This window comes from Esox lucius, chromosome 5 (assembly GCF_011004845.1).
Source record: "Esox lucius isolate fEsoLuc1 chromosome 5, fEsoLuc1.pri, whole genome shotgun sequence".
Taxonomy (NCBI): Eukaryota; Metazoa; Chordata; class Actinopteri; order Esociformes; family Esocidae; genus Esox; species Esox lucius.
The window spans coordinates 27,774,588-27,799,254 of NC_047573.1; the positions used below are offsets into that span (position 1 = coordinate 27,774,588).

Here is a 24,667-nt window from a genome sequence, read left to right on the forward strand (position 1 = left end):
GTATTACAAATACATACATTCGAAAATTAAATATGTCTGTAAACAGAATATTTCCTGTTTCATAGAGTACTCATGCTGGGTATTGCTTCCATCCTTTGGCTGGTTGTGGGGAGATCTGAACAATGTGTTTAAAATGTGGGCTTTGTCAGCATAATGGGGCCACCATGCAAGACCATCGGAATACCACTACTTAGCCTCTGCTCCTCAACACAGTGGGAGAGTAACTGTACATTTGGGTAAACATGTCAAGTCCTGTTAACAAGATTAAAACCAACACTGTTTTGGCTACGTCTGCAATTGCACAAAACTGCCTCATGTAAACACAAGAGAACGACGCACACTCTGACGTCAAACCGGAGATAAGAGGCACATCGACGTTACAAGCCAAAATCTCAGTTTTCCCTGTAAACACTGGAAACTGAGTTTCTGAATATTTTTACCTTGAAACAAGTTTTTCAAAATGTTAGATTTAAATTAACCTAAAATGCAGTTTGCTTACCTACGCATATAACTGAGCTAGCTAACTTGATTTCGACACGAGCTTATGTACTCACCTTATGTTCTATGAGAATTGTTTTGTAACAAAAATATCTTGTTGCCGGATAAGATCCGTATCAGACTTAGGTGAGGAAATAAATGGCCACGGAAAAGGCCGCGCAGAATTGTACAAAGTAAACTCATAGAACCGCCCATCGCAGACCCATTTCCTGCCACACATTTCTTTCAATCGTTCACACGTACAGCCGACCTCCACTCGACGCTCTAAAGTGCTTTCGATCTTCCGATCTTATGCCGAAATCGGCAAGACGTATGTGTGCTCTCTGGGGGCAATGGTGACAAAAGCAGATCTCAGACAGGAAGAGTGAGGCCTAAGAGGGTTTTGTAAAATGAAAGCATTAACCAGTGTATCTTGTATCAGGTATATAGTTAAGGACAGTTTATGGAGCTGTAAAGAGTCAAATTATGGCTTACCTTACTCAGGTCACTGTGAAAAACTTCAGGTCCTTCCACAGATTTGTAAAAGAGAGAAAGTTGTAATAAAGATGTGAGATCTCTATTTGTTTGACATGTACTCTCTGCATTCACATGCTGTCATTTCTGCTGTTCTGCTAATTGTCCTAGAATCACGAGAAATGATGATCCAGATCTTGAAGATTACTGAATGAACTGAGAATATTTTCTCTGTCTGTGATAGATCATTACTGCCTTCTAATGGCCAGACCTGACATCTTATAACTGAGTTCACCACAGAACCAGGAAGTCTCAGAAAACAAACCACTCCTCTGAAAAGAAACTTTTCAAAGAAAACAAAACTAATCTCAGGTTCTTTTTCTTTGTTTGTATATGTGTGGGATATGGCAGAGGCCATAAGCTCAGTCAGTTGTTCGATTTGTTTAGATCTGCTGAATGATCCAGTAACAATTCCCTGTGGACACAGCTACTGTATGGGCTGTATTAAGGGCTGCTTGGATCAGGAAGATGACAAGGGTATCTACAGCTGCCCCCAGTGCAGACAGACCTTCATACCAAGACCTGTTCTAAACAGGAACACCATCCTGGCTGAATTGGTAGAGAATCTGAAGAAGACAAGACTCCAAGCTGCTCCTCCTGATAATTATTATGCTGGACCTGGAGATGTGGAGTGTGATTCCTGTATTGGTAGAAAACTCAAAGCTGTCAAGTCCTGTCTGGTGTGTCTGGCCTCTTACTGTGAGACTCACCTCCAGCCTCACTATGAATCTCCTGCCTTTAAAAAGCACAAGTTGGTCCAAGCCTCCAAACAACTACAGGAGAAGATCTGTTCTCATCATGACAAACTACTGGAGGTTTACTGTCGTACTGATCAGCAGTGTATTTGTCTGCTCTGTACAATGGATGAACATAAAGGACATGATACAATCTCAGCTGCAGCAGAAAGGACTGAGAAACAAGTAAGACAGGAACTCTATAGTATAGGATAAAACATATATGTTGTGTGTGGATGTGGGTGTATTTGATATAAAATGTTATTTTGTTTGTGGGTGTGTTTGTAACAGCTAAACTGTGAGCAATCTATGAACCTTACATAAGCAATAGCTATTTTACCTTACCTATTTTACACTGCTAATGTAAACCCCATGCTTTGACAAGAATCAATAGAATTCAGTATGAGTCTGTTTAAGCAATAAGAGGGTGTGGTGTATTACAAGATGTACATGGGTAAGGGATGTTTTAACATATGATGCCATGCCAAATAGGGTAGGCAAGGTGGCCTAGTGGTCAGGGAATCTAACTAATGTCCGAAAAGTCCCTGGTTCTAATTCCCTAAACATCAAGGTGATACTGTATTTATGTCAGTCAGTTTCTGATCAAGACTGTTAATATTAATTGTTTCTACGTCCCCTGTAACATTCCCCAGGTGGTTGATATAAAAAAGAATTGGATCATAATCAACTTGCCTGGTTAAACGATAGTTAAAGTAAAGCCTTAATCCGTAGTATATTGGCCCTGTACCACAAACTAGAGGTATTCACAGATATGGTCATTCTCTCCCTCAATATACCCCCCCCAGCCTCTCTCTCACTCCCTCCCTCCCCCACATCCCCCTCCTTTCCCTCTCTCTCTCCCTCTTTCCAAAATCCAATTCCATCTGTTATCTGTCTGGTTTGGATACAACGTTCTGTAGTTGACTGTCGGATCAAACATGGTGACCACGGATCTCGTATCGGAGTGATAATATGTACCGACTATACAGGTGCTGGTCATGAAATTAGAATATCATCAAAAAGTTGATTTATTTCAGTAATTCCATTCAAAACGTGAAACTTGTATAATGTATACATTCATTACACACAGACTGATATATTTCAAGTGTGTATTTCTTTTAATTTTGATGATTATATCCGACAACTAATGAAAATCCCAAATTCAGTATCTCAGAAAATTAGAATATTACTTAAGACCAATAAAAAATAAAGAGTTTTATAAATGTTGGCCAACTGAAAAGTATAAACATGAAAAGTATGAGCATGTACAGCACTCAATACTTAGTTGGGGCTCCTTTTGCCTTAATTACTGCAGCAATGCGGCGTGGCATGGAGTCGATTAGTCTGTGGCACTGCTCAGAGCCTTCAGCTCTTCTGCATTGTTGGATCTGGTGTATCGCATCTTCCCCTTCACAATACCCCATAGATTTTCTATAGGGTTAAGGTCAGGCAAGTTTGCTGGCCAATTAAGAACAGGGATAACATGGTCCTTAAACCAGGTAATGGTAGCTCTGGCACTGTGTGCAGGTGCCAAGTCCTTTTGGAAAACGAAATCTGCATCTCCATAAAGTTGGTCAGCAGCAGGAAGCATAAAGTGCTCTAAAACTTCCTGGTAGACGGCTGCATTGACCTTGGACCTCAGAAAACACAACGAACCAACACCAGCAGATGACATGGCAACCCAAACCATCACTGACTGTGGAAACTTAACACTGGACTTCAAGCAACGTGGATTCTGTGCCTCTCCTCTCTTCCTCCAGACTCTGGGACCTTGATTTCCAAAGGAAATGCAAAATTTACTTTAATCAGAGAACATAACTTTGGACCACTCAGCAGCAGTCCAGTCCTCTCCCAGGCAAGACGCTTCTGACACTGTCTTGTTCAAGAGTGGCTTGACACAAGGAATGCGACAGTTGAAACCCATGTCTTGCATACGTCTGTGCGTGGTGGTTCTTGAGGCACTGACTCCTGCTGCAGTCCACTCTTTGTGAATCTCCCCCAACATTTTTGAATGGGTTTTGTTTCACAATCCTCTCCAGGGTGCGGTTATCCCTATTGCTTGTACACTTTTTTCTACCACATCTTTTCCTTCCCTTCACATCACTAACTGACCTTACAATACTCTGAAATGGATCCCTCTTGACTTCTTTACCACTGAAATGGACTGGAATTTAATTCATTGTCTGTCTGTCAAAACCTATTGCTTCTTTCCCTCTCTGTAGAGTGTCCAGTCTCTCTGTGTCTCTCCTGGATTTGAGGCCTTACCCAGCATCACTGTCTATCCACACATCTCCTTTGAGCATGTAAAGAAATAATTTTCTGAACTGAAACATCAAATACAGGATGTATGCAAAAAGGAACTGGACAGGATATCTGGGGAAGGTTGGTCAAAATTATTTAATAACATTATAACATTAAACGTTGTTTTTTACTTATCATAGAACTACATCTAATGTTATAAAGCAACCAATACTATTTTGGGGAGGACATTATGAAAGTAAATACACAACATGAATAGATTATTGTAATATCTGATTCGTCTGGGTGGGCAAGAACTAGACAAAACAGTATGTTGTCATCAAAACATTTATTAAAAAGTGGAGGAGGAGCAGAAGAAACGATAAAAAGACGAGAAGAAGAAAGAGGGAAGCATAAGGAAATGAGCAGAAGAGTATGAATGACCTCAATATCTTCAGTGAATCAATGTAGTTATCAAGTAGAGCTCTGAGATCTGTCAACAATCATTGTCACCATAACATCTTGGTTCTAGTCAGTGACCAATATCAAGCCATGACAGAGTGGCCTCAAACACTGGAACTCATGTACAATTATATAACATTTTTGAGATTTTTTCCTAATTTTTTAAATCCAGAATCAAACTTATTGAAGAAAAATGCAAAGCCAAAGCGAGAAGTTAGGATGAGCAATGACAATGATGGTAGCATTTCAGTAGGATGTAGTTATAAATAAAATATAAAACACTAACTTGAGTAATATTAGAGCTTGTACATTTTCCCATGCTATGCCATGATTCATCTCAATCTTGATTTTACACTAGTCATTAGTACTTCTTATAGTCCATATTTATATGGGTAATGATATTAAACTAGTTGTTAGTACATGGTATCTTATTATACTCCATAATCACAGGGGTAAGGATATTACACTGCTCAAAATAACCTGGTCAATTTAGTACATTGTATTTTCTTATAGTCCATATTCAAATGGATAATGGTGTAAAACTAGTTAGTACATGGTGTCTTCTTATGGTCTATATTCATATGGGTATTAAACTAGTTGTTAGTACATGGTATCTTCAAATAGTTCATCTCTCCTCTAGTTACCTGTATGTAGATTACTAGTGGATACAGATTATGTGGACCTGTGATATATGAGTCTGTCTCCATAGTGACTACAGTTCAGATTGGACCACCTGCTGAGCCCAAGACCAGAGAGGATTTCTTAACATGTGAGGAATTACAATAACACACACACACACACACACACACACACAATCACACATCATTGTTGTTTGCACTTTATGTAAACGTACACACACACCCATAGACATGCACACACACACTCAGTGGTGGGCTATCAGGGCCAGCAAGACCTTCCCTGCTGGCCTAAAGATCAGAATTTATGTCTTTTTCAAAAAAAGAAAGGAGGATGGAATTTGTCTTTAAACAATAATCAGCTTTGGTAAGGTTGATGGATTTTTATGGATTTTTACTAGCAGGGCCGGCGCCTGAGCGGTCTCAAACTGCGGTCAACCTAGCCGACTCTTGAAAATACTCAGTCAAACTAGCCATTCATAAACATTGTGTGCGCGGCTACACCATCACATAAGAGGGAGCCCTCTAAAACCAGTCTGAGTCGAAAGACATACGTGTGTCTTGCTCAATAGGTTTGAACATTTTGTATTTCGACATACATTAAAGTATAAAACATTTCAGAAGATCGGATGTAATAAGAATATGTTTCAGTGTTTATAGATCTGATCTGGACATCTTTTGAGAAGAAAAATATGAATGTCCTCTATTACATTTCAGGGATTCTATTCTATTATTTTAATTTGATGCTAAATCACATACTCATTTGTAACTATTAGTCATTAATTTCAGTTGATTTGTGTCCAGTCAGATCTCCTCTATACACATACAACACAACACATGACTTTGGAGAAGTTAATATTTAAATATATAATTAATCTCTATAGAGATGTTAATGATGCAACACTTGAAGCTACATTAACCCTTTGGCGCGTACGATCACACTGGTGTGATCAATCTAGAGTGGTCCCTGGAGCGTACGATCACACCGGTGTGATTAGAACGTCATGTTTAGAACGCACCATTAGCATACCTAGCCACAAGTAACGTAACAATGGCTGGTAAAACCGCGCTATTATTTACTCACATTTAGCTCAAACTGTGTTTATAACTTTATTTCCTGATTGTAATTGTTTCAAGACCATACTATGATATTAACCAGGTAGAAAGCATTCAAATCGGGACAAGAAGTGTTAGTTACGTACCAACAGACAGCCAACACTAATGCACAAAAACGAATTATATTAGCGACTACTACCGATCAAAACCATTGCAAAAACTTTCTAGAAGTTACGTTCCCCGTTGTATGCATTTTATATAGTTTATTCATTTTCACTGCACTGAATAACTGGTCACGATTTGTTAGCTAGCAGGCAGCTGACGTTTGCTAGCGGTTAGCTGACGTTTTCTAGCTAGCTACAGTAATAAATCAACCAACTTTTGCAGCTCTTAGAATTCGAGTCAACGAGAGAAGCTTGCAATGCAATGCATGTAGTGTTCCTTACCTAGCAAGGTGACTGTTCAAATGCTGGCATGAGTTCAAATGCTGCCGAGTACTGAAGTCACGTGCAAAAAAACTCACGCTGGGGGGTCGGTAAGGAATATTTGAAACTCACGCGTGAAAAGGTTAAAGGAACAATTCCTAAAAGTATACAAAAGAATACACTTGATTTCTGTTAAGGAAGGTCTCCTTTATATGTACAACACAAAGGATTTTTACTGTAGCATCTAGGATACATTTTCACATAAAGGTATAGCGCATCTTCATGGAGATGTGGATGCTGTCACACTTAAAGCTACATTAAAGGCACAATTCCTATAATTACTTAATGAATACACAATTTCTGTTAAGGAAGGTATCTACACCACATACTTTTTACTGTAGCATTTTGGAGAAAATGTTATTTAAAAGTATTGTGCATCTCTACAGTATGGAGATGTGGATGCTGCCAAACATAAAGCTACATTACAGGCTCAATTCCTATAATTAGTTGATGATTCTACTTGATTTGAGTTAAGGTAGGTCCCCTCTATATGTACACCACATACAGAAAAAACACATACAAAAAATTAAGAGACCACTGCACCTTTTTCTTTCCTTTCCAAAAAAGTTGAAAAGGAATGTTTTGAGTGAAGAACAGAAGCGTTTGATTGGCCGTGGTCTCTTAATTTGAACCCTTCTGTTCTTCACTCAATACCTTCCTTTCCAACTTTTTTGTTGGGGGAGAGGGAGTGGGCGGAGGGGACAGGGAAGAGGGAGAAGGTGGGGGAGAGAGGGGGGGGGGGGGGAGAAGGTGGGGGAGAGACAGGGGGAAGGGAGAGGGAGAACGGGGAAGAGAGAGGGAGAAGGGAGAAGATTGAGAATGGGGGAGAGAGAAGGGGGGGTGAGGGAGTGGGAGAAGGGGGGAGAGGGGGGGAGAAGGGGGAGAGGCAGGGGGAGAGGGAAAGGGAGGAGAGGGAGAGGGTTGGAGAGAAAAAGGGGGAGAGGCAGGGGCAGGAGAGATTGGGGTGGGAGAGGGGGGAGAGGGAGGGAGAGAAGGTGGGGGGGAGAGGGGGGAGAGAGGGACACAACCACCCATCCCACAACCAAAACACACTCTAACACCGAGCTGGCAGTCGTGGGTCCAATCTGAACCCAATGTCTCCTCGTAAGCTGCTCAAAATCAAACCCCCTTCTACCCTGAGGAGCCATATCAACTAGCTTAAAGCTGGCTGATGCCCTCACCTTTTCAACTAACTACACACAAGAAAGGAAAACACTATTGGTGACAGTGCAACTTAACGATAAATAATGTGAAATTGCAAACATTCAACCGAAGACAAACTGTAGAAAACCAGTCGCTCTCACAACCACAACCGACACACTCCCAGCATGCACAGAGAAAGAGAGAAAGACAGACACTGCCACTTACTTTGTTTTTCATCCTTTCAGATTCCTGCCAGCTGACATTGGATCCCAATACAGCAAATCAGTTCCTGTGTCTGTCTGAGGGGAACAGAAAGTTTGCTTGGAGTGATGAGGTCCAGTCCTATCCTGACCATCCTGACAGATTTACCTTCTATAACCAGGTGTTGTGTAGAGAGGGTCTGTCTGGAGTCTGTTACTGGGAGGTAGAGTGGAGTGGGGAGTGGGTTGATGTAGCCGTCTCATATAAAGAGATCAGCAGGAAAGGATGTGGTAATGAGTGTAGGTTTGGTAATAATGATCAGTCCTGGATGTTATTCTGTTCGACATCCATATGTTGTTTTATCCACAATAATACCAGGACTGATATCCATGTCCCCTGCTCCTCCAGAGTAGGAGTGTATCTGGACCACAGGGCAGGAACTCTGTCCTTCTACAGTGTCTCTGACACAATGACCCTCCTCCACAGAGTCCAGACCACATTCACTCAGCCACTCTATCCTGGGTTCTGTGTTTATAAAGGAACGTCTGTGAAGATACTGACACCTATTCAGTGATCCTTCGATCAGTCTGCTTCTATCAATGTATAAAGATTGATTTAAGATTACAGATATTATTTAGAACAACATGATATAGTAACAAATTTACAGTTACACAGTTTTCAATCAATCCAAGTGGAACAAAGTGAGCCAGAGGTCTTGGTTCCTTAATGAATATGAACACATAACAAGCCATGCACAACAATGGTGAAGGGAGTTGATTGACAACTGAAATGAACCAATCATCATGGAGTTTAGTTCAGTCAATGTCTAAACCCTGCTGAATTATTTAACAGAGGTGTTTCTTCTTAAACTATGGGTATTTTGAGTTGGTTGTTTATCTGTCAACAGAAATATATTTATAAATATTTACCAAGTGTATTTAAAGCATTATTAAATGTTGTACAAAACAGAATGTATTTTTATTATGAAATGTTTTGAAAATAATGTAATTATTGACTGTGTAGAATGTTTCTGTGTGAGGTGATTTCAGGTAAACAGAGTAACCTCTTATCCACCTAGTCAATCAATCATTCAATCAAATGTATTTATAAAGCCCTTTATACAACAGCAGTTGTCACAAGGAGCAAACAACAGTAGTGTTGAATTTCAGTCCAACGAAAAACGCCCTAAGAAGACCTAAATTTAGGAAGAACCCTAGAGAGGACACAGGCTCAGAGGGGTGACCAGTCCTCTTCTGACTGTGCCGTGTGAAATATTAAGAGTACAATTGGAATAATTGATAAATGCATGTGGGCTAAATCCAGAGTCTATTTAAACTTAGACCAGGTCAGAAGCATGACCAGATGGACAAGGACAGGGACAACAAGGTGTCAGCACAGTGGCAGGAGGAGGTGTCAGCACAGTGGCAGGAGGAGGTGTCAGCACAGTGGCAGCTGAAATCATCAGGTATCGTCTTGATCTGCAACACAACCAGGAGGATTTTGGACAGGGACAGCAACGGGCCCCCCAAACCAGGTACTCCGCAGGTGTGGACCAGGACCTCATCTACTCCTAAAGTTTGAAATGGGAGGAGACTGGGAAAATTCAGAAAATGAATTCCTCATATCAACAACAAATTATTATGGGAGAAGGACAACTTTGTGGGGACGGAGAACTGACCCTACTCCCCCAGCACAATAGTATAGCAGCGTATGATCTTGGGACTGAGACAGGGGGGGTCCGGCGAGACTGTGGCCCTACCCAGGGGAGGCCCCGGACAGGGCCCAACAGACAGGAAATCAATCCACTCACCCATTGCCAAGCATCAACCAAAGGGACACCCACCAACCGCAACTACCCTGAATGAGGGCAGAGTATTGCCAGCAGAGTAAAGCCCAATTGCACAAGTGCACAACAGAGAGACAATGACAGGCCAGTGACTCTTCCCCCAAAAGGCATTGGATGGAGGGCACCCCAGTGGCGACGAGAGCCCACCTGGCAAGACAGCAAGGGTGGACAGTATCAAGCCTTTCTGGTCATCTTCACACCCCTGGGCCAGGCTACACCTAATCATAAACCGTGCTGTAGAGATGAGTTTTTAGTAGACACTTGAAAGTTTGCACTGAGTTTGCATTTCTAACCTCAATTGGCAGATCATTCCACAGTATTGTGATTGATGGGTCAGATAGGAGTTAATTGACACATTTAATTAACATTTACCTTTGGTTCATGTTCAGCATACATCTGTTCTATATTTTATGTTTGATCATAGATTTGGGAATCTTTCAATAACAGTCATATGTAGACAGTCTGTTATGCTTTCTAGTAAATTCTACCTGTCTATAATTACTGTCCAGTCTGATTATGTTACATTTGGGACATGTTGTAGAGGGACTCATTTTTAAATCTCAATAAGACTTAATGAAGGATTTTCTGTAACTTTCATAATTATAAAGAGTTTGATTGTATAGGATCTTTAAATTGTCTCTATCTTCCCTGTATGTCCTCAAATATCCTGTCAGGTGCTCTTGTTGATTAAAGCATTTAACACAGTTGTTGCACTTATACAACTGTAAATTCATGGCTAGGTTCAGTTGATATCATGACATTCACTCCATGAGTTGCCTCTGGTGGCATTAAACTAGATAAGAAACTTTAGTCAGTTTAACTGTATTAATATCGTTAATGAATGACCAGTTAGCTGTTAAAAAGGGCAGTGGCAAAAGAGGATTTGTTCAGTGTAGACACAAGAAGTTAACCCGCATGGATTCAAGTGGCTTTAGTGCTGAGAGAAATCCCACTAGCAGACAATACCTTTGTGATTGTATGTTGCTGAACTTGTTACGATTGAAAAACATTTTAATATGGGGTGTCTAATGACCCAGGTGTGTTAGCTCCTGTAGGAATGTATTGAGAAACACTGCTGTAATCCAGATTGTCGGTACCTCACCCTGAATGATGTAGGACCCCTGGTTTCCCTGGTACTGCTTTTAATACCTGTGTTGGGGAACGTGGTTGCATTTATCATGACTGTGATTCATTATAAATCTATTAATGTTCTTGATCTACCCCCAACTGACTATCTGGTCTCCAAGGAGGCAAACACTAGAGAAGGTAACCAGCTGGTGGTGGCTCACTGGCCCCTGTTAAAAACCCATCAATCCCCCTGAGCATGATGTTACACCTCAGCAGGGCATCCATCTAGGAGAGTTCAACCCAGAAGGAGCGGTGTGTGTTTTCTCTCACCAAATGGAGGGAGCAGAGCTTCTGTGTGAGTGAAGGAGCAGGTCGCTATACGAGATGTAGCTGATGTTGAGAACAGTTTTCAGCATGACTATCCAAAGGGATGGATGAGAGACTGAAGAAAGGCTGAATAAATGCTCCTCCTATGTCAGAGGTGTAGTTGAAGGGACTGAGGTACCAATGTAAGTGGATTTAAGTTCAGATGGCTTCTTTATTATTGTTAACTAATTAATGCATGGGGTACAATGCAGGCTCTGATGTCAACTGGATTTTCTGCAAAGGGACAAGCCATGGTGATGGAATACAATCTGGTGGATGAGCTCCTTGTTTATTTACATTCACATTTTTTAAACCTCCTTAATGAAATCCTCTTTCTGCAGGGTGATCAGGAGCAAATGGGGCGGAATTTTGCAGTTGTTTGGGTCAATGTCCAATTCCACCATTCAGCACTAGTGCCAGAGTGGTTTGAGAATCACCCACATTTCAGGATGGTGTTCCTTCCACCATATTCTCCTTTCCTGACTTCAATTGAGGAATTCTTCTTATCTTGGAGATGGAAAGTACATGATCGCAACCCTTACAACCAAGTAAGTCTTCTTCAAGTGATGGAAGAGGCCTGTGGAGATATTGGGGCACAAGCAGGTCAAGGATGGATACAGCATTCAAGGTGTTTTTTACCACAATGCATGACTCATGAAAATATTTGCTGTGATATTGATGAAATTCTCTGCTCAGATGTAATTGAGAAGCATTATCAATACATTTATTGATTCAATACTGCATTTTTTATGTCATTTTTTATTTGACTACAGACGTGCTCAAATTTGTTGGTACCCCTCCACAAAAAATGAAGAATGCAAAAAATTTTCTGAAATAACTTGAAACTGACAAAAGTAATTGGCATCCACCATTGTTTATTACATATTTAATAGAAATCAGAATTTGCTTTTAAATTATTTATTCAACATAATATTGTAAGTAAGAAAACAAATGAAAATGGCATGGCCAAAAATGATGGGACCGCTAACCTAATATTTTGTTGCACAACCTTTAGAGATAATCACTGCAATCCAAAGTTTTCTGTAGCTCTCAATGAGACTTCTGCACCTGTTAACAGGTAGTTTGGCCCACTCTTCCTGAGCAAACTGCTCCAGCTGTCTCAGGTTTGATGGGTGCCTTCTCCAGACTGCAAGTTTCAGCTCTTTCCATAGATGTTCGATAGGATTCAGATCAGGACTCATAGAAGGCCACTTCAGAATAGTCCAATGTTTTGTTCTTATCCATTCTTGGGTGCTTTTAGCTGTGTGTTTTGGTTCATTATCCTGTTGGAGGACCCATGACCTGCGACTGAGATTGAGCTTTCTGACACTGGGCAGTACGTTTCGCTCCAGAAAGCCTTGATAGTCTTGAAATTTTCATTGCACAGATTCAAGGCACCCAATGCCAGGCGCAGCAAAGCAGCCCCAAATCATAACCGAGCCTCCTCCATGTTTCACTGTAGGTATGGTGTTCTTTTCTTTGAAAGCTTCATTTTTTCGTCTGTGAACATAGAGCTGATGTGACTAGCCAAAAAGCTCCAGTTTTGACTCATCTGTCCAAAGGACATTCTCCCAGAAGGATTGTGGCTTGTCAATATGCATTTTAGCAAATTCTCGTCTGGCTTTTTTTTAATGTTTTTCTTTCAAAAGTGGAGTCCTCCTGGGTCTTCTTCCATGGAGCCCACTTTCGCTCAAAAAGCATTGGATGGTGCGATCAGAAACTGACGTACCTTCACCTTGGAGTTCAGCTTGCATCTCTTTGGCAGTAATCCTTGGTTCTGTTTCTACCATTTGCACTATCCTTCTGTTCAATCTGGGGTCGATTTTCCTCTTGCGGCCGCGCCCAGGGAGGTTGGCCACAGTTCCATGGACCTTAAACTTCTTAATAATATTTGCAACTGTTGTCACAGGGACATCAAGCTGCTTGGAGATGGTCTTGTAGCCTTTACCTTTACCATGCTTGTCTATTATTTTCTTTCTTCTCTCCTCAGACAACTCTCTCCTTTGCTTTCTCTGGTCCATGTTCAGTGTGGTGCACACAATGATACCAAACAGCACAGTGACTACTTTTCACCATTAAATAGGCCGAATGACTGATTACAAGATTAGAGATGTGTGATACTAATTAAAGAAACTAATTAGTTTGAAATATCACTATGATCCAGTTATTTATTATCTTTTCTAAGGGGTACCAACAAATGTGTCCAGGCCATTTTAGAATATCTTTGTAGAATAAGCAATAATTCACCTCTTTTCACAGCTTCTTTGCTTTATTCTATGACATACCAAAGGCTTGCAAGTATACATGATAAAATAGCTTTACATTTCATCACTTTTCAGGAGGAATGAAGCATTATTTCAATGAGCTGTAGGGGTACCAACAAATTTGAGCATGTCTGTATGTACTTATTTGCATAATTATTTTTTTGTGCGGTGACAACTTATTGTTATACACCTGAACTCCTCATTAAAGAACTTAATGAAAAACATGTATTTTCATTTATTTCTTTGGGTATCTTCAGCTGAATTTGTTATCAAATCAAAAGAGAACACACTTTTAGTTTTGATGTTAATATAGAATTTTAATAAATGCATTACTAGAATAAAATGCTGTGTTTCATTGTGCAATGAATACTTAACTGTTTCGCCAACATAGGAGTGTGTTTAGTTTGCTGTGTTAACTGTTTTGAGAGCAGTTACCTGAATTTGGAGAAATGTACCAAATCGATTGTGAAAATTGTCACATCACACCCGGTTTGAGTATTTTGCTTGTCACCGTTAAGCATTGTGTTAACCTGACTACCACAAATAGCATCCATGAACTGTATGGCTTTTGCCACTGGCTGTTTTAAAAGCTTATAAGTCAGTAATTCTAGTATCTCACTGCTGGGAATCGTCATGAGAATTGACCAATTGCTAGCAAGACTGAAGACGAACTTCAGGGCACAACAACGTTTGACATTGATGCAGTAACCATCAATATAGGTGACAATAACTGACTGTTTGGTCCAGTGAAAAGACGAGAGACCTGTGAAAACCCCTCCTCTTTCACTGCGCAAGTAGCCTAGTTGTGGTCTACATTACCCCAACAAGCAGATTCTGCACAAAGCGTTTACACCACCAGCCCCATGGATCTTCAGAGACAGAAGTTCTCCACTGGGCTTCAGCCATCCTTTTCCGTACTGTGCGCGGTGATGTATCGTCCATCTAAATTCAATAAGGATTTTTTACAGACTTTGCTGACTTTTTGGTGGCGATTATGTTGGATTATGGTCGTTTTTTAATTGTTGGTGATTTTAATACACGTTGTGAGAGAATTTCTATCTACTTACTTATAATCCCACGAATTATGAATATATCATTATGCATGTTTAAGTTTAAGTTTATGAATATATCATTATACATGTTTAAGTTTAAGTTTATGAATATACATGTTTAAGTTCAAGCTTCTAATACACTGCTGCCTAAGAAAGGTTACCAATGTAAAGCCCAGACATACCGGCAGCAAACTCCCACGTGACATATTCCACCCACCCACGCAGTTGAACAGTGAGCCGGGCCCTTACCATGAGGTGTGCACATGTGTACATGTTGACCCAGGGGTCGCCACAGGAAGACTCCCTAAAAGGATAAGTTCTGTACATGTCCGGCACACGGACAGTTGCGAACCTGAAAATTTACGACGGTTGTGAGTTCATTGGAGGGGCGACCCAAAAATGAACCATAAGTTTGTCAAGAGTAAGCACATCTTAATTAAAGAACATACAGAGAACAAGGAAGAGGGCCCCACCTCAGGGGACTCCTAAAAGATGGTCAGATGGCGTTCTGGGTAGAAGTTTTTGTATAAAAGCCACGGTCCTGAGCTCAGTAGGAGGGGGTGTATCTGCAGAAGGACCTGGCTTTAATGTCTGTCATTCTTGTATGATCTTTCATTAAAGTCGATTGGATTCACAAGTTTCTGAGTTGAAGTGCTCTTTGTTTTATTCGTTGTGGACTTGGGTTTTCCACGACATAATTGGCGAGCTAGCCAGGAGTTGGACAGAGACAGAGGTGCTTGACTGAACTGCCTGGGAGGAATTGGACTGAGTTACACAAACGGTGGCCACAACAAAGGTAAGCAATTTTGCTTTTAGTTAAAATGTTTGTGTAATTCAGATCTCATGACTCTATGGTGGGACATCTAGCACTGGTCTTCCCAAATTTAATGAACCTTGAAAGAATACAGTTTTGTTAAAGGCACATGGAACTTTTGGATCCAATTCATCACATGTTATAACATTGTAAATAAGTCGTTATTAGATAGAAATTCCTGGGGCGGACAAGAAGTCCGGCAGGTGTAGCCAAGGACGGACGAGAGAAAGAGAAGGGCCGGCGGCTGATATTAGATAGAAATTCCTGGGGCGGACAAGAAGTCCGGCAGGTGTAGCCAAGGACAGACGAGAGAAAGAGAAGGGCCGGCGGCTGATATTAGATAGAAATCCTGGGGCGGACAAGAGGTCCGGCAGGTGCAGTTAAGGACGGGCGGGAGAGAAGGACCGGCGGCTGTTATTAGATAGAAATCCTGGGGCGGACAAGAGGTCCGGCAGGTGCAGTTAAGGACGGGCGGGAGAGAAGGACCGGCGGCTGTTATTAGATAGAAATCCTGGGGCGGACAAGAGGTCCGGCAGGTGCAGTTAAGGACGGGCGGGAGAGAAGGACCGGCGGCTGTTATTAGATAGAACGCCTGGGGCAGACGAAAGGGCCGGCAGGTGTTGGGTATGAGTGCCTGTCCCGGGGAGACAGCACAGGTTAAAAACCTGCGGGTTGGTGCGCACAGAGTACTTTGGTAAGGTAGCTGGGGTAACGACTGGTTGGCGTGTGTGTGATCAGCTCACGACTTGACACAGTAGCCTCAGCAACGGCCTGCGAGGGTCTGTGGAAAAGGCACTGCCTGGTAAGGTGGCCTGTGGGAGTGGGTGTTGACAGCAACTGGCAGGGGTAAGACAAACCCGCGGTTGGGTGTCTAAGTGTGTAAGAGATACTGTCTGGCAGGATCATTCCCCCATCGGGAGAGTGACAGAAACCCTGTAGACACGTGCGGGTTCGAATGAGATACACGGAGCTGGTTAAAGTGGTTAACTAGGTCTGTGAGAGTGTATGAAAAAGATTAGGGTTTTGTGTGTTAAGTAATCTATATATGCGTTGTGTCAATATATGTTTGTGAAAAGGCCTGTGTAAATGTATGTGAAAGATTGGGAGTGATAAAGACAGATTTCTGTATGAAAAAGTGTGAAACAAATATGACGAATGTATGTATGAGAGATGAGCGTCTGAAAGGGTACCCGAGTGTGTGAGTGTGGAGAAGTGTGAGCAGGAAAGAGAAGTTGTGCGCTTAGAGGTGTAAAAGCCAAGAGCGGCTGAATACTTGCGGAGAGAGTGCTGTTATAAGGAGCAATTGGCGAATTTGCTGTAATTTTTGAGTAATTGGCTGTGTAATTCAGAAATTGTTTTGTGACTACTATTGGTGAATAGCGAAATGAATGAGGGTGACAGGATATTCATGAAACGTAAATTTTGCAGTGATATAAACCACAAAATATTTACAGGACCCGCCGACACATCTGTACATTTATTCCTGGCCCAGATATTTGAATACTGTGTGGTTGAGAAGTATCACACAACCACGAGACAATTGTTAGAAAGTCACGATTACTCTGAATCAATCGGAGTACAGGTAATTTGGATCACGTCGGGAGGAACTAGACTCTGGTCCAGTCAACCAGATTTAGACGAGCCCATTATTAGACAAATATACAGTCCAACTGAAGAAGTGTGGTTCTAAAAGAAAAACGGGTAGTGATACATTTATTCAGGAGTTTATTTGTGAACTGTCATCAAGCACGGTCAGGTCCGTGTCTTAGGGACATTAGCATCCGCTGGCAGTTTCACGGATCAACGGGTACTTACTCCCGTACTGTTAGCACAACCCAGGTCAGGGAGTCGAAAGCAGCTGCACCCAGGAGAGGAGCGAGTAAGGGAAAAACGTGGCAATCTGCCTAGAAAAGTTAAATACTCCGGGGAAGACATCTGGGAGCACGCTGACAATAAATTCTGAACAGCCTGAAACTTAGACAGAACAAAGGTCCGAGAAAGCAGAATAGTAACAAAATTCAACCATCTAATCTAAAATATGGCGATTACACCAGTACAACTATTAGCTAAACGGTTCCCGTTATGTGAGGGACATATTAAAGCAGTATCTAAAACACTAGAAAAGCGAACTAAAAAGTTGATGACTAAGTGGCCCAAAGACGGAACCTTTGATGTGGCCCTGTGTGAACAAATGGAAAGTTTGATTACATATTATAAGGTTAATGATCAGAGTAACAAGCGCAAGCTTAAACGTGAAAAGGAACAGGAGGTTATGAAAATGTTTCTGGAGGAAGGAAGGGGCCAGTTAGCCAGTTTGGCTCAGGCCCGGCGTATGTTACAGAAAGACGAGGAAGAGACAGCAAGAAAAGTTAAATGGGTTGATGAGCCCCCACCCTATAAGGGTGCACAGTGTCCTCTGGTGTCTGGGGTAGTGACAATTAAGGGGGATGTTGAGATGGAAAGGGACAGGCCTCTGGCGTCTTCCTCCTTCACTTTAGGGAAGAGCAGGCGGCCTAAGGGAAAGCCTCCCATTCAAGTAGACTGTTATAAAGAATGCCTAGAATGGTTGGAGTGTAATAAGACAAGAGGAGAGAGATCAAGAATTAAGGAAAGCAAGGCCAAAAGTTGTGAACGCAGACTTGACGAACTAGTAGAGCAACTCAGGGAGTCACAGTGGGAGGAGTCAGATCCACAGGGTGACTCAGACAGTCAGGCAGAAGAGGAACAGGGGCAGTATGAGGGAGAATATGGGGGGGCTGCAGCTGCTCCCAGCCCTTACGGTAGGGAGCCAAAGGGTAGACTAAGAAGCACACACTCATTGAGGACACCCAGACAATACACCAACATGGCACCTATCTTAGTCAAAGGGCATCAGCATCATTATGTACCATGGCCAACTCAGGACATGGAGGGGCTAGTTGTGAAATTGCCTAATCTCCATAATGGGGCTGGAAAATGGATTAGAACACTAGAAGAATTGACTACGGGTAAAATACTGGCAGCGGGGGACATTAAGGCTTTGTTGGTCAGAGTGCTGGGTACGACCAAAGCGGAGGCGGTGCTCAAAGATGGTGGCATGGCATGGACAATCGGGAGTGTTGTCGGAGATGGACGGTCCTTTGATCCCTACAGACATTTGTTGTGGAAGGCCCTGAGGGACGAGTTCCCTGCTGTGGTGGACACTGATGTTTTGAGAGGGGCTCCATTGGGAGACACAGACAGTCCTGCTGAATACCTACAGAAGCAGGCAGATAAGTGGAGAATGGAAACTGAGCATGACCCAGAAACTGACAAACTTGTGTCCCATATGTTCAGGAAAGCGTTGGTGGAAGCTATGCCGACTCCCATAAGAACCAAGCTGGAGGATGCTGTGGGGCTGACCACTTCAAAGACTCACAAAGAGTTCAGAGACTATTTCGTTCATGCTGTTGACAGATACAGACAAAACGAAAAGAAATTGGCTGAACAGGGTAAAGACATTCAGAGAAAACTCACCCAATTACAGCTTGATGACCTGACAAAAAGGAAAAAGTCCCAGGCCCCAGTTACTACAGAGACCCCACCTGAGGAATACGCAATGGCGCCTGTCCTCCAGGGAGGTCAACACCCAGCACAACAGCCACAGGCTATGTATGTACCTCCCCAAAACCCAGTAGCAAATGTGTACTCACAGCCCCCAAAACAATACCAGAATAGAGGAGGGTATCAACCTCAGAATAACGGAAGATATCCACCTCAGAATTTGAGTGGGCCAGGAGCCCCGAGGGGAGCCTGTTGGGGATGTAACCAAGAGGGACACATTAGACGATTCTGTCCACAGAATCCATGGGAAGCCACTGCATTTAACCCGGCCGCTAGCGGTCAAGGTTGGCAGGGGGGCAACCAGGCCCCAAGGTTGTGGCAGCGACAGTTAGGCCCACCTAACCGAGGTCCTGTAAATCCCTATGCAGGACCAAACCAGCGATACTGAGGAGGCCCAGAGAGTCCTACGGGGGAGGGTCAGCTTGTAGTATTAACATCACAGGCTGACGAGGAACCGATGCTGCAGGTTCATATTAATGATAGAGACACACCAATGATGGTAGACACTGGAGCTACTTACACTTGTATAAGTCCAAATTATGCCTCTCATCTCCCCAGGTCAGGAAAATATGCTAAGACAATAGGATTCTCGGGACAAGCGCAGCTTATACCCATGACAACCCCAGTCAAACTAGCCACGAGCGGACGCTCGATAGAAATTCCTATTTTGATAGCGGAACATACTCCTGTAAACTTATTAGGTAGGGACGCCCTGTGCAGGTTGGGGCTACAAATTCAGTGTTCACCTGATGGAATAATCATAGATAACATAGGGATCAAAACTCAGATGTCACTTCACCAGGCACCACTGGCTAATGTGTACTGGATTGGGAACATAGAAAGCGCTGTTAGAGAAGTCACTGTTAAATGGGGTTCCTACATTGAAGCACAATTACCACGGGCCAGACTGCCAACATTAGCCTACCATTGCACGCTAAAATATGATCCTTATCAGGAACACATTTTTGAACAATTGTGGTTGGACGCTGTGAACGGTAAGCCAGCTCACGCTGTATCTCAGTACTTTGTCATTGGTAAACAGGGTGCGGCCATGGAAGTAACAGATGCTGAGGGGTCAACCCTGATAGCTGACTGGTTTGATGTACCTGGATCAGTCCCCCATATCACACTGTTAGTAAACGATGGGTTCAAAGCCAAAGATCTGGGCCCGATGATGAAGCGGGCAACGCAAGTCGCATGGGTTAAAACAGACAATCCTCTAATCTTTTGCTCTCCTGAAAATGATCTCATTAAAATCCTTTGTTTTGCAGATATTGTTGGAGAGCCTCAGGAAGTTGAAGTTGGTACAGGTCAGCAAGTGCAGATGGGGAAAGCGGCAGACAGGCAGGAACAGTTACGGGAAGGGATGGAGCGGATAGTTCCAGAACAGTTGTGGTCTCAACATGACACAGATGTAGGACTTGTTAAGTCAGCTAGCCCTGTATTTATTAAAGTAAAGCCAGGGGCTAAGCCAGTATGGAAAAGGCAGTATCACATGAAACCAGAGGCGGTGGCAGGTATTGAGCCCACCATTGAGGGTCTAGCAGAGGCAGACGTGCTCGAGGAAACAGTTAGCGATTGTAACACACCTTTGTTCCCTGTTCTAAAAGCAGATAAGCAGAAGTGGAGACTGGTTCATTATCTACGGCCCATTAATGACATAGTGGAAGACTGCTTAGCTGAGGTCCCGAACCCCCACACACTACTAACCAACATCCCTCCGGAGGCTAAGTTTTTCAGCGTTATAGATTTATGTGGCGCCTTCTTCAGCGTTCCTTTGGCAGTAGAGTGTAGACATTTGTTTGCTTTCACCTATGGTGGTAAGCAATATAGATATACGAGACTGCCACAAGGGTTTAAACACTCCCCACACATTTTCAATCAGGTCCTCAAAGCAGACTTAGAGGAGCTTGTCCTGGAGGGAACACTACTTCAGTATGTCGATGACCTACTGATATGTGCTTCCACCTTGGAACAATGCCATGCAGATTCCATAAAGGTGTTGCAAAGATTAGCTGAGGGGGGTCACAAAGTGTCACGAAAGAAGCTCCAATATTGTCAGACAGAAGTTGAATATCTGGGAAGAACCATCGCTCACCAGACAAAAGCCATCTCCCCAACTCAGTTAGAAGGATTGAGTAGTGCACCACTTCCCCAAACAGTGAGTCAAATGATGACATTCTTAGGAATGACAGGGTTCAGTTCTGATTGGATAGAGGACTATGCCCTTAAGGTTTCTCCTCTCAGGGGGCTTATGAAAGAGGTGGGACAGCAGCAGCTCAGTGCCAAGTTGCACTGGAACTGTGATGCTTTGGCAGCTTTTGAAACCATTAAACAGGATATGCAGTCTGCTCCCGCTCTAGGAACACCTGACTACACGAAACCATTCTTGTTGTATGTTGCCAACAGGGCCGAGGGTTACGCTTCAGCAGTATTAATGCAGGACACGTGTAGTGGCAGGAGGAAACAACCCATAGCGTATTACAGCACGAAACTTGACTCAGTAGCACAAGGGTATCCACCCTGCTATCAAGGTCTTGCAGCGGTTCAATATGCATATGACAAAGCATCCACCATCACCATGGGCTACCCAGTAATTATTCACACCCATCATAAAGTAACGGAGCTGATAGAGCGTGGAAAGTTTGTATTGACTAATGCTAGACTTCTTGACTACTTGCCTTTGTTGACTTACCCTGACATCACCATTAAGAAATGCACCACTGTAAATCCAGCAGAAAGAATTCCCCTGGAATTTGAGGGAGAGCCTCATGACTGTGTGGCCGAATCATTAACCTTTACCAGACTTCGACCCGACCTTCTTTCACTCCCCATTCCGGGGGCAGAGGAAGAGTTATTTGTGGATGGTTCCTGTTACAGAGACATAGACGGTAATCACGCAGGATTTGCTGTGGTCAGGATGGACTCTCAGGGTCAATTTCACACGATCATAAGTCAAACCTGTCCGCAACCGTGTTCTGCTCAACTAGCTGAACTCAAAGCGTTGACAGCTGCATGCAGAGAAGGGGAGGGTAAAGTAGCTAACATTTACACAGACTCTGCTTATGCACACGGGGTATGCCATCTATTTGGGGCTGTGTGGAAGCAAAGGGGCTTTAAGAAAACTGATGGCTCACCGATTCTGCATCATGAGCACATCCAAGATCTGATGGGTTCGCTGTTGCTCCCACGCCAGGTAGCTATCATTAAATGTCAGGCACATAGGAAAGGCAACAACTACATAATTCAGGGTAATAACGCTGTTGATGAGGCCGCTAAACTAGCATCTAAGTGTCATTCAGCTATCCTAGCTCCCTTGATATTGGTTGAGGCAGCACCTGTCATGTCTGATGTGATTCGCATGCAAGAAATGGCCAATGTGTATGAGAAACAGTTGTGGCTACAGAGGGGTGCTACCACTGATGCTGCAGGCTTGTGGCGGACCCATACGGGTCTCTTAGTGGCACCCACAGCTCTCCTTAGAATTTTGATCAATAATGCGCATGGTTTTGACCATTGCGCAAGGGGGGAGATAATGAGGATGCTTACCCGCCAGGGGTTTTGGTCACCATACATGCAGGCAACGGTAGATGTGGCCCTCGCAGAATGTGCAGTATGTGCAAAAAATAATATAAGGAAGGGAATGGTGACGCCATTGGGTCACATTCCTACACCTGAAGGACCGTTTAGACATTTAGTCATGGACTATGTGGATATGATCAGACCAATCTATGGAAAACGGTACATGCTGGTGGTAATTGACAGGTTCAGCAGATGGATAGAAGCAACTCCCTCGAAGGACCAGGGAGCAGGAACGGTAATAAAGTTCCTGACAAGGGAGGTGATGCCCAGATTTGGTATACCAACAGAAATCAGTTCTGACAATGGGTCAGCTTTTATTCAGAGAACATTGAAACAGGTGATTCAACATCTTAACATCAAGCAGAGGCTAGGTTGTGTCTACCACCCCCAGTCCCAGGGAATGGTAGAAAGAGCAAATGGCACTCTGAAGGCCAAGATCAGTAAAATTTGTGCCAGTGCAGGATTGAATTGGGTTGATGCTCTACCAATAGCACTAATGAGTTGTCGCATGGAAACTAACAGAACCACGCATCTAACACCGCATGAAATGCTTACGGGTCGACCCATGCCAGTGCCTGTGCTTCGAGGCCCCCATGAAGGGCCTCCGCTGGAGCAGTTGGAACTGGAATTCAGAGAATATATCAGACAACTAACTACTATACATGAGCTCATTCACAAACAGGAAAAGGCGCGGGTCCCGGAGCCCGAGGACGATCAGCCCAGGGCGGTGGTTCCAGGAGACCAGGTCTACATCAAGGTCTACAGGAGGAGGTGGAACGAGCCAAGGAGAGAAGGCCCATACAGAGTGACCCAGGCCACGACGACGGCAGTACGCGTGGAGGGCAGCGACACCTGGTATCACCTCAACCACTGCACCAAGGTTCCACAAGGAGTGGGACAACATGAGGAGGATGAGAATGCTGATCTTCCAGGCGGGAGTGAAAGCCAAGAGGGGGAAGGCGTGGCACCCTCAGCACCAGAGGAACTGGTACCTCAGCCGGAGAAGTCTGAGCCCAGCAGAGAGGAACCAGACGTGGGAGTGGAGAATGCTCATGCTCAGTCTGCTGTTGACAGCTCTGGGGCTATGGTCTGTGTTACAGATTCCAGGGGAGAATGTACAAACAACAACGGAGCAGATCCTGCAATTGGTGCCACCACAGAAGAGACCTAAGGGGGGCCACGCCCGCCCGACACCAGTAGGAGACAACACCTTACCGCTGGTCTCACCGACTTTGACTAACAAAATTTCATTTATTTCTGACTCTAGTAGCCCCGACACAGACCTTGACAGGAGGAATGAGGTATGTACAGCAGCATTGTTAGCGGGGATATTGCCCCACCGTCTGGTGATTGCAGATGTAGAAATCACAGTCTACATTAACACAGTTGGATTTGGTACCAAGAATGAAGCTATATGGTTAGGAAGGGTAGAAGAAAGTAGGGAACAATGGAATGTTGTGGGGAGCAGTAGAAAAGGAGAATGTGGCCCGCAAGAAAGAGAGAAGGATCAAAGAGTAAAGTACTTGGTAAGGTGTAGTCAAAGGAAGTGTACAGTGAATGTGACGGCTTCTGTCACCAGAGCCGAAGCGGAACTGTTGTTTGAAAGAGTAAAACCCACCTTATCAAAAAAAGAGAGAGGCTGGGGCAAAAGGAGCGGGGAGGGATGGGGTCTAGCGTGGGATAGAGAATTAGGCAGTACAGACCCCGAGACCTCCCTGCTCTGGAGAAGACCGAGGGCAGTAAGTGTTCAAGATGGAAGTAGGGTAAATACTACAACTCAGAATGTGAAACGAGGGAAAAGGGAAAATAGATCATGGAGTGTACTCGAGGCTAGAGAAGTTAGAATGCCTGTTAAAGCCAGGGATGAAGCCCAGAGGACAATAACGGTACACTCTCAGAGTGGGAAAACACTATGTTCATGGGCAGATAGTGTCTCATACGGTCGAGGAACCTGGTCCTCAGGTGAATGTGTGATCACTGTACATGAGACAAGGGGCAAATGGGATATAACTGTACAACATAATAACGAACACCAGTTGTCTCTTCAACTAACCATTGCTAGATTCCCAGACGGCACCAAGAGCTACCCGATAGCGTGGTGGAACCCAGACGAGGGCGGTTCAGGGGA

The 24,667-nt window shown here is 43.5% G+C and overlaps 1 protein-coding gene and 1 long non-coding RNA gene across 2 annotated transcripts; both read left to right on the plus strand.

Moving 5' to 3' along the window:
• The first annotated feature begins 1,355 nt into the window (after positions 1–1,355).
• Positions 1,356–2,139, plus strand: LOC117594495 (E3 ubiquitin/ISG15 ligase TRIM25-like). The gene has a single exon (XM_034292160.1). It carries the CDS (start codon positions 1,356–1,358, stop codon positions 1,959–1,961), a length of 606 nt encoding a protein of 201 aa, XP_034148051.1. The 3' UTR covers positions 1,962–2,139.
• Positions 2,140–3,881: 1,742 nt separating this feature from the next.
• Positions 3,882–8,613, plus strand: LOC114839297. The gene is made up of 3 exons (XR_004575744.1): positions 3,882–4,127; positions 5,155–5,214; positions 8,010–8,613. It is a non-coding gene; the product is annotated as an uncharacterized LOC114839297 (long non-coding RNA).
• The last annotated feature ends 16,054 nt before the right edge of the window (positions 8,614–24,667 follow it).

What these genes read in the sequence shown, in the direction of transcription:
- LOC117594495 (XM_034292160.1), top strand. Translation starts at nt 1,356, where the DNA reads ATGGCAGAGGCCATAAGCTCAGTCAGTTGTTCGATTTGTTTAGATCTG.